General features: G+C 31.3%; 1 protein-coding gene and 1 non-coding gene across 3 annotated transcripts; one reads left to right on the forward strand and one right to left on the reverse strand.

Moving 5' to 3' along the window:
* Positions 1-366: 366 nt before the first annotated feature.
* Positions 367-10911, reverse strand: LOC114876220 (aromatic-L-amino-acid decarboxylase-like). 2 transcript variants are annotated; one of them, XM_029187455.2, is made up of 9 exons: positions 10830-10911; positions 7820-8068; positions 6301-6534; positions 4164-4293; positions 3629-3889; positions 3168-3285; positions 2992-3082; positions 2716-2916; positions 367-1057 (listed from the first exon to the last, which is right to left on the reverse strand). In XM_029187455.2, the coding sequence occupies exons 2-9, from the start codon at positions 8018-8020 to the stop codon at positions 755-757; spliced, it is 1539 nt and encodes a 512-aa protein (XP_029043288.1). In that variant the 5' UTR covers positions 8021-8068; positions 10830-10911; the 3' UTR covers positions 367-754. The 2 variants fall into 2 exon arrangements, with proteins under 2 accessions (XP_029043288.1, XP_029043287.1); XM_029187454.2 differs by lacking the exon at positions 10830-10911 and adding an exon at positions 9407-9544.
* On the forward strand, positions 5198-5269 carry Trnap-agg. Its single transcript has one exon. It is a non-coding gene; the product is annotated as a tRNA-Pro (tRNA).
* Positions 10912-11518: the final 607 nt, after the last annotated feature.

Genomic DNA, 11518 nt, shown 5'->3' on the forward strand with positions numbered 1-11518 from the left:
TCACGCCGTGTCGGTGAGCCGATGGCGAGTTCGGTTCACCGACGCTGCGGCGTGAATGTGTTAGTGAATTTGTAGCCAACTTCATTGCGACAAGTTCAATGCAACTCAGTGTACATATTCCAACCGCATGCCAGGCCTGCCAGGCGACCGCTTGCGAGAGCACTGTCACTGGATCTCTCGCCGCCACCTAGCGGTCCCCGGCCCGAACCAAAGGCATCTGGGGAGACGAAACCCTCTCCCCTCCGCCACTAAACGCCTACAGTTACAATATAATTTCTTTATTTTTCAAATCCTACATTAATATTCTTTTTTTAAATCTGCAATAACAAATTATGAATGAAAATATTAATCAACGAACACAATTAATACGAGCTATAAATATTTATGCCAGCAAAAATATCATTACAATGATTACGCTTAAATTAAACCACAAAGTTTCATTTTTTCCGGCAAAGAACTTTGCAATTATTTACCTTCATCATACAACTCACATGCTACTTTAGATTCGAATAGTTATTACAGATATTTTCAATATTTTACTCTCATAAACTGAACATCCAATTTCAACTATTTTTCTCGTTAACTATAAACGAATGAACGAAGTTTTGCATTAAAATCTTATTTTCTTAAAACTAAACACCATCCTGCGAAGACTGAAAGCTCTAACAGATACTTGAAACTTTGAAATCGAGTTAGAAATTTTAGAAAATTAAATACAATTTTCCTACTTTTGCTCCATAGCGTTAAACTTATTCTACGATATTGTTTGCGTTTTTGACTCGAGATTTAAACTTTCTATCCTCGTCGCTAAATCAGCCGAAGATTTTGCGAATGATTTATGTGCTTTTTCTTCCAAACAAGGTGTCTTAGGTCCCACGATTTCTGTCGCTTGTTTTGTAATTTCATTCCAAGCAAATATAACATCATCTTCTCGAGTTAAACGACTGCAAATTACGAATCGAACAACCAATTTTTCGCGAAAAGTTGCAGCAACCACATAAATCTTCTTTTCGGCTGTTAAACGGGTGAGAAGTTCTTTAGTTAACTGATTGTCACCCTGAAAATCATAATAAATTGATTAAAATAAAATTTATAAAAGAAAAGAAATTACACTTTATGTGAAAATAAAAGATTGTACATATCTATTTAATCTCATATTAATTATTCATATTCACATTAGTGTCTTACAATTATAATTTGTTGAAATATTTACGTAAATTAACATCATAGGTTAAAAAGTTCATAAACTTATATTTCATTTTATGATGAACTTCTTTTCTCTGTTATGTATACACGTATACATAACAGTTGAAAGTGGCATTTTTTTAAAAACAATTTTTTTGTTACAGACTTTTAAATTATATCGCGAAACTTTTAACCACCTGGGTACGGCAAACATTGGACACTTCTTGTCTTATCGACGGAAGCTGATTTTTCCTTATCAAACCAAAGCGTTCGCAGCTCTGTTTTTTAATTATAAATGTTGAAAGATTCGAATGAAAAGCACCTAAAACCCCAATCTGCATAGTACCGACGATTGAACGTCATGCCAGTAGGGATGTGTACATGCATATACAGGGTCTACCATTTATCTCGGAACCCGTGCGCGCGCGAACTTATGAATGTGGCAACAGCGTTAAAATTCGATAGATGCACCCTCTGCAAACCATTGCTGAAAGTATAATGTCATGTAGAGAGCTGTGAGGAAATCGACCGAATCCGAGATTCGATTCGGGATATGAGTATGCACGATAAGCAGTGGAACTTCGAGTCGGCTCGGCTCGGCTCGGCTCGGCAAAACTCGGGCGTGATCGGCAGAGAGACAAATATACTCGCATCCCGAATCGAATCTCGGACTAGAGTATCGCCAATAATGCCAAACGTTGCGCTATTGCCACATTCATGAGTTTACGCGCGCACGGGTTCCGAGATAAACGGTAGACCCTGTAGTCATTGTCAACGGTCATTGAATACAAGAAACTTACCACGTGCTATTCTGTTCTTCGGTGCTGCAGTATTTAATATGACGTGTGAACAGTAGACAATCCCGTATTCATTTTAGCGAGTACGGTGTGCGTTATAACATTTCCTTCAAAGTTAAAAAAATAGAGTATTTAATGTTAAGTAACAATTTATCAACATTTCATACCATACTGTAATAAAAACGAACATAATATGTATTACGTGGTAAGCTTCTAGTATTCAATGACTGTTGGAAATGACTGTACATACACGCCCCTCAACGACGTTCAATCGTTGGTGATATGTAGATTGCCGGTTTCAGGCGCTTTTCACTCGAATGTATTAACGTTTATAACTAAAAGATAAATCCGCGAACGCTATTTTGTTATTCTTGATTTTCGTCTTATTTCGAACCCCAGAATCATCTTTTAAAATTTGTCCCACCTGATTTGGGGCATCCTGTATAGCTTAGCAACCGAACGTATCTTATGATATAATAATTATATTTTTGCACTGGCATGTGTGAGCTAAGAAACTTGATAAACAAAACCTACGGTATATGGAGTTTGGTCGATAAACCAAGAAATCATGCTTTCTGCGACCTATGAAGGTCGGCTGCTAGGTAAAAGTTTCTACGGCATGCGATATTTGAAAGTCGTATTTGGAGGATTAAGTAGATAATATTCTTCAAATTTCTGATTATTTTAATTACTTCATTATGTGTATTTTGTTCTATAATTTTTATATATGTACCTTCATTCTGAAGCAAATTAAACCCATGGATCTACCTATCACTAATTCGAACCTGCTGTCCGATTTAACATATTCTTCAAATCTTTGAGCAAATTTTATGGTACGCCTTATGTGTTCCTGTAAACCGTCCACTCCATATAGACGCAAGACAAACCAAAGTTTCAAAGAACGAAAACGTCGTCCCAACGGAATTTGCCAATTCTGAAAAATAATTTTATATTTGTGAATTTTTCATAAAAATAAACAAAATAATTTATTGAATAAGTAAATAATTACCCTATAATCTGGAGCAAGTCCTTCTTTATCGTGTGCCAAATAAATCCTATCTACACTGAAAGCTTCAATGAGTCTCCTAGAATCTTTAACCCTATAATTGTTTAAAACATACAGCTATATCGTTTTGAGAGTAAAACATTTTTTTATTTGTATAAACTACAAGAAAATACACGCACCATAATGCAGAACAATCGAAATTCACGAGTAACCATTTGTGTGGATTAATATTGAAAGAGTCAGCGTATTCAACTCCAGTCATTAAATACCGATATTCGGGACAAACGAAAGCAGCACCTACAAAAATATATATGTTTACATAACATTAATAACTATTTTTAATTTTTTGGAAAGAATGTAAGTTCCTCATTTCTATCTACTTGTTATTTATTTTACGCTGTATGATTTATTGAACATAGATTAATTAAAATTAATTTTTAATTTATTCAAATCATATTGCTTGGTTTTAAAAGCTTTGAACGGAATTCAATATAACTCAATTTACAGAAGTTTGAAATTATATTTAAAAAGTGTACTATGTTATACTTTATGGCCTAAAAGTAACGAAATTCAAAGTGATTAATTATTAATTGTTAAACATTTCTAAACAAAAGATTGTAGTTGTTGTAAATTTATTAACCTGCATATGCAGCATCGACGTGCAACCAAACATTGTACTCTTTACAAATGGGTCCCAATTCTTCAAGTTTATCGAAGGCACACGTGCCAGTGGTACCCAAAGTAGCTATAACACAGCATGGTATCAAACCTTTCACCAAGTCCTCCTTGATCGCTTTCAATAACGTTTCACCTCGAAAAACACATTTCTCGTCGGCTGGTAAAAGTTTCATAGCAACCGAGGCTAAAATTCCTGCTTTTTCTACGGAGGAATTTGATTGATCTGTGTGAAACAAACATTGACACTTAAAATGATCAATCTTGCTGTAAAACTATTTAAGAAAGCGATTGATGATTAAACAAATTTATTTTCTGAGTTTTAAGTAACATTTATCTCTATTGATTGCTAACTGAAGTTTAGGTTACCATTTAACAAAATTTCATGTTAATCTTTTCTGATAAATTTCAAAAATTGGAAGTAAAATGTAATGTATAATTAGCACATTAAAGATATATTAATTATAAAATTAAATAAGGGCATAATATGAAATAGTTACCAGACGTATATGTAACCAATTTCGACCTGATATAAGCATCATCCCAGTCTGAATGAAGATGTTTTATCTGACGTGTGGTTTGTTCTATAGCTGCTAATAAACACACCAACGTAGTCTCACTTGCTGATCCCTATTTAAATAAAGAAAACTACGTAATACATGTAAAAATAATTAATACATTAAATCCTAAACAGCAATTAACCCTAAACATATGTATAAGTATACTGATTCTTTCCCACGGATCAATATATTTATTCAATAATATTATCTATACAGTGTGTCCCACAAACTCTGTCCACTTAAATATCTTGGTTATTTCAAACAATACGAGAAAATGTTACTTACAAAAGTTATAGAGCTTAAGAAACTGCATAATGTGATATAAATGGTGTTCTTGTAAGTGGAGGCGTAGAGAAGATACAGCGGTCACCTTCGTTTTTTTAAATGGAATGCCTAATATTTTATGCTCGATTTCGATAGATTAGCATCTTCTGAATATGAAAGTAATGCATCTTAGTGCTTTTGTACTCAGAATATGCCATTCTATCGAAATCGAGCGTAAAAAATTAGGCATTCCATTTAAAAAAACAAAAGTGACCGCCTCCACTTACAAGAACATCATTTATGTCACAATATGCAGTTTCCTAAGCCCTATAACTTTTGTAAGTAACATTTTCTCGTATTGTTTGAAATAACCAAGATACATATTTAGTGGACAGAGTTTGTGGGACACACTGTATGTTTAGGCTAATAATTTCTAGAAACGTAACATTAATCATAAAGATATTAAACATAACAATTATTGAACTCTCATTAAGTTTTATTTAATTATTTATTCAACTGAAATGAGGAACCTAAAAAGTATAGTAGGATATAACCAAAGGAACAGTAATATTGCCTTGATACAAGAATAAATTGAAAAAACTGATTGAAGGAATATAATATTTTTGTACAATAACATTAAAAATAATGATGTAATAAACTTAATGAATTTTATATTATTAATTTATTTAAAGACAAGTGCTTGATATAGCGGCTCGTTGGTCTAGGGGTATGATTCTCGCTTAGGGTGCGAGAGGTCCCGGGTTCAAATCCCGGACGAGCCCAAACTGTTTTTATTTTTACATTTTAATTATAAAATATAGAAAATGTGTTAAAAAATAGATATTAACAATTCCGCTGTAAATGTGTCAATTACAAGTAAAGGATTATTAGAAAAATATTAATACTGAAGTATAGGTAAGTCTCGATTAATGCGAGTTCATATAGTGCGATATTCGATTTAGTGCGAATTTTAAAATGATACCAGGTCGCATTTAATGCGAATAAAAATTGAGTTAATGCAAGGCTTGCGAGATTTTTTTCGATCCAGACATGGATCGAAGCATGCAAGTTAACAGAGACGTGGATAAAATTCTGCGGGTTTATCATCACATATACGAAGATATGAAAAAGCAGAAGAAAGTGCTATCAAAAATACTTTTAAAAATAATAAACATGTTTATGCTATTATAATTTAATAATATACGTATGAAAGGTATATTTCAAAAGTTTGATCGTATATTTTCTTTAACTAACAATAAGAACCGATTCCTATATTTCAAGTAATCGAATAGTACGAATTCAAATAATGCGAACAATTTCTGGAATTTATTACTCCCACTAATCGAAATCTACCTGTATATACACACGCCCTAAATTAGTAAGATGAATACAAGAGAACTGTAAAGCATGCTTCTTTAAATTTTTTGAGACAGAAATTTTTTTAAAATACAAATAAAATTTGCATCTGTGGATCACAATTGATAATTTTATTAAATTGTTAAATAATTAATGTAATTTGTAAGAGATACAACGAGAAACCTCATTTTGTTGTAATAACTTAGTGCATTAAAGCCATCATACAATCAAATGTACGGTTTGTAAAATTTATTAAAAAATTATAGCATATTTCAATCTTTCCAAAAAAAATCTTTTCCTTAAGATATTCTCACCATGTTGAATTAAGATGAAAATACCCTCACTCCGATGGGAAAAAAATACTAATTTGTAGATGACTTTTAAATGGATTGTAGTTTTATATACAGAAATCAAATTTCTGTTTTTTTTCTTCTTTGAATTAACAATAGTTACCTACCTGTATAACACCACCTCCTGGACCTTCGCTACAGTTTAGAAACTCCTTCGGTAATCCTATTAATTTTCCGAGCCAGTTCATCGTAATAACTTCGAGCTCTGTGCAGGCGGGTGAAGCAAGCCATGAAAATCCAATACAACCGATACCACTGCTCAAAATTTCACCCACAAGAGCCGGATAAGAATTTGCTGTCGGATAAAATGCATGAAAATGCGGTGAATTCCAATGTGTTACCTGTAAATAAGCACAGAACACTGTGAAAGTGGCTACATATAGTTGTAAGACGTACTAAATTATTAATAATAATTAATAATATGATTGGTTCACTTTTAAATTCACGTTTTTAGTTTATTATCCTACATGATTAGTATAATTCTAACGCCATTAAAAGCCTATTTACTCTTTTCTTATTAAACCTTCGATAACTTATCCCTAGTAGACACCAAAACTCTAACACGTTGATTGTCATGTTACCTATTAAGAAAGATAAATATCTGGCTCAAAAATATTTCATCTATAATCGGCTTAAAATTCATGTACTTACCTATTTAAAAATATTCGTATCAGTTATTTGCAATTATAAACAAAAAGAGTAACAAAATATCGAAAAAATAATACCGCGTTACTTCGAGTTTAAGCTGCAGTAGGATTTTAAAATTGGAAAATTAGAAAAAATAATAAAAATAAAAATGATTTTATGATAGGTATTGAAAAATAAGAAAAAATTTGTTTCAATGAAATAGATAACTATAATAAGCTACTTACAATTTATTGAAAATGTTCTTTAGATACACTATCACTTTCGACATCTTCATTTAACATCTGATGTTAAAATATTCACTTTGAATTTAAACCGCACCATAATTTTACGACTTAAAAATGTGAATAGAAAGTGCGGCTTAAATTCGAAGTAACACGGTAAGTCAGACTTGTTAAAAATAATAGTATTTAATGAAACTTGTTGAAAGATTGGTTCAAAAATAATTCTATACCTGACGATAAGAGCCAGATTAACCCAAGTCCATGTTCATTACATTCCAGTAAAGCAGAAAATCAAGAACGGTCACACATTGCTTTGTATAGAAATCGAATGTAGTCCTTATGATCATCTTTTTCATTTAAAGCGCAATATGAATATGTTTCTGTAACCGTTATAAAGAAAGAACAGTAAAATAATGTACTGTCTACCGATGACAAGAAGTCTGATGCGACGGAACAGGGGCAAAAGGGTGATACTATGCTCATATCCGCTGACCCCCTAAGGTGGGATGCGACCAATCAAATTACGTTATTCTTATGGGACTTCTTGTGATCGGTGAATAGTGTATAACTTCATTTTTTTTTCAAATGGACTTGGGTTAGTCTGGCTGTCAGGTACGAAGTTAAATCTTAAAATGCATTCACATCCGGAACCAACATATTAATCACGTGATGTTCCATTCGCCACCGTTTAATTTTATTTAACTTTTTTTTTCAATAAACCAAAAAAATGAAAGAATTTAATATAATACAGACTTACCCCTGGGATAATATACTGTTCGACATCTTTAAGCACTTGCTGCCAGGTTTCCGCTTTCTGTGGCGCTTCTTCCGGCAACAATTCACTAAGATATCCAGGTTCAACATCCGGAAGGACATTCTTGTTTCTCAAGTTATCCGTATAATTAGCCACGAAATCGATGGCCGCTTTGCCAAAATCAACAAACTCTTTCGTGTCCATTACCGATCAGAATTTCCGAATAATATACTATTTTATTTTTAATTAATCCTATGTGTTAGAACAAAACAACAATTATTAAGATATAAATAAAAAACACAGAAATCTTTTGTGAAATTTGTTATAATATCAACGTTCTATAACACACACGAAATTTCAACGGAAACGATCTAAGGACAAACAGTCGAACCCGATCGGAACCTATGACACACGTGTCGTGTTGAGAACGGTCCCCGAAGAAGTAAGGTCGCTTCTGAACCTCGCCGGATAATGTTAAATGCCGATACATAAGACATAGAAAACTTTCTCTCGCTTTCTCCATAATTATACAAAAAACAAAATTAATCTGTCTGTGCCGTGAAGGAAACGGAAAAGATCCTATTTCGGGAAAGATTCTGTCGAATTTTCGTTTTTTTTGGTGATTCTCTTGTAAACGCACGTTATTATGAAATTCCTTTAAAATTTAATTAGATATAAATAATAATAATATCTAAACACTGATGAGATTTAATACTGTAGAAATTTTGATCTCTTGGTAGCTTGAAAAATAAAACTTTATCAAAGAGTCAAATAAACTTCGTGTTAACATCTTGTATTCAATAATTGACAGGAAAGATATTATATAATTTTTCCTTATTTTACATTGTTAGACTACCACGGTTAGGTCATTTGTTATATTTATCAATATACTGATATTTACATTTAATTCTAGAACGTTCTTTCATTCTATTATCCACTTAAGGTCTTTGGGTCAAAAATAATTCAAAGACCGCTCTAGGGTTAACTTCTACGATACATACAACCACTTCCATTAATCCATGAAACCGACGATTTTATACCGATATTTGTAATTTCAGTAACTTTAGTTTTATGAAATTGTTTGTCACAGTTGCTCGTCTAGATGTTGAAGAATGAAACGGTTATGTGGTTTTCATTGAACGTTAATGTAAGAACTTACATAAATGCAATTAAGTTATGCGATAGAATATTGATTATCTAGATTGACAATCAATTACATACGTAATTGAAAAACATATTAGGTTAAATAATTGAAAAATAATTATTAATCCTGTTAACCAGTTTAATTATTTCATTGAAGATTCATAAATGTTGATTATTATTTTGTTTGTTTTGTTGTGTTTCGTAACTCTTACTTTTCAGTTTAATTAATAATTGCAGTGCGATTTTACGATATCCTGACTTATTTATGGTTTTAGACATATAACAATAAATAACGGAGTAGAGGAACAAAAAATTATGTGTATTAAGTACTATAGAAATAGTTACTTTTCAAATTTATATCGTCAGTTTTTCGCTATTAGTATAAAATAATAATAGTGCTATACAAAAACTTCCTTTCTCCTTTCTTTTAATTACTCACTGAATTACCTTGAATTTAAAGCATTAGTCACTTATATCCTAGTGATGGTCAAGGTGTTAATATTCCTTGAAAATTTTAACTAATTTCACTCAACTGTTCTACTGTTATTTAAAATTAAGTGGAAAAAAAAGCAATAGAACAATCACTCCTTGTAGATATGCAACATATTTATATAGAAATGGTACTCTGTAAATACTATGTAGAAGCATATCAAACTTATTTAAATATTTTTGAATACTTATATGTTCTTGAAGATATTCATTTATGAATTATTCCTTTAGTTAACGAACAAAAACGATAAAAATGGTAAAAATATGATATGCGGAGAGAATGTCCTTGAACTAATCCCGGAAGAGCATAAATCAGTCCGGTAGTGCATAACGGCCTTCACTTCTTCCAAGGAAATTATCCGAAACGTGAAAAAGCATTTACAGCAAACGTAAATTTATGAAATACATTTATTTTCCATATTCCAATTCAATTTTCAAAACTAATCGTTGTTACTATCTCTTGATATACTGTTCAGTATGATAATCAATTTATAAGAAGAAATATTGCTCAAATTAGAAATAGAGATATCGTAATTTTCTAAATTATTCTAATGTTACTCGCGAAAAAATTGAATAATTATCTTGCGATTGAATTAAACATTAGCCCTCAGATGCTTATTCCTTAAAAATAAATTAAAAATATCTTACTTTAAGAAATACAGCAAAAATTAAAGAGCAAGTATCAATTCTTTTCCACAATAATTTTAATTTGTTGCTTAGTCTGTTATCTAATAAATTTTGATGAATAACATGAATTTTATGAAATGGAGAGATTCACAATCATGATTACAAATTAAATATTTGTAATAATATTTGCACGTGTAAACTATTAAAATCACATTTCTATTAATATATGCCCTAGATAACTTTTTATTATGTTCAACCAATACTCGCATAACTCAGTTACAATTGATATACAATGTCAAGAGCAATTATACATTTCGTGGTAATTTTAACTTTTGCAATTCTAAATTCCTTTTTGTATCTAACAATTTACATAAACTGCAAAATTATTTACTTTTAAATGGTACTTTGTATTTGCCATGCTAGATAAGAACAAGATAAAAAAAAATAGTAATAAATATCAACATTACGAATATAAAATACCGGCTGTCAAGGTATTAAGCTAATCAAAACTTTTCTTCTTTTAACTATTTTATTTTATTATTAAATTGATGGCACTGGTCACCGATGACCCCATGGCATTCAATGTATTAAATTTAACATTGGCTACCCTGCTACCTTGTATAAACAATGCAATATTAATAGCGTATGAAATTCTCTTTAACCTTTTTTTCCTTTAATTATTTGATAATATTAAATTTCTATTGTTGATCAGTGATGACAGAAATCAACGTGTTAAGTAAATAAATTTACTTACCAGAAGGGGTAGTGCACTGAAAAAGACGATTTTAGAGAATTGCAATTTTTTGAATGGTCAGCTTCAATCAACGAGGAGAACGTATTCCACTGAGAATTATAGCAAACCCATCCCCTTTATATACCCTCGGCTGATTAACACTGTTTTTCACTTATTGAATGTAAAATGGCTGACATTTCTGTGCATGTTTCTTTCTCCCAGGATTTTCATTGCTGTCGTGGGCAACCTTGATCAATCATAGCAGCACGATCATTTTTACAACTTCAATAATTATTTGTTTCAATTCCCTGAAATTGTTTGTAGGAGTGAGATGTGAGAGGAAAATGCTAAACTATGGAATCCTTTTGTTGAATAACAAAAATTGACTTTACAGTGTACAAATTCAATACTAATACGTTGAACGCTGCACAACAAAAGCAATTAAAGATAATTTTTAATAATATTAGTATTATATTATTTATACAAAAGATCAAATGGAAAGTTTAAAATGCAAACTACAATCGTATTCAAAGAAACGATGTATAATTATAGTCTGCCATACTACAATCAAATCTATTTTTGTGCGGTCTTTTTTTATGCGATATTTTTTTGTGTGATTTTTTTTGTTAATCACAAAAAAGAATCGCAAAAAACAATTGCAGTGCAGGCGTTTCAAAGATTTCAAGGTCAAATTCATTTTTTTTAATGGA

The sequence above is a fragment of the Osmia bicornis genome, chromosome 2 (assembly GCF_907164935.1).
Source record: "Osmia bicornis bicornis chromosome 2, iOsmBic2.1, whole genome shotgun sequence".
Classification (NCBI taxonomy): domain Eukaryota; kingdom Metazoa; phylum Arthropoda; class Insecta; order Hymenoptera; family Megachilidae; genus Osmia; species Osmia bicornis.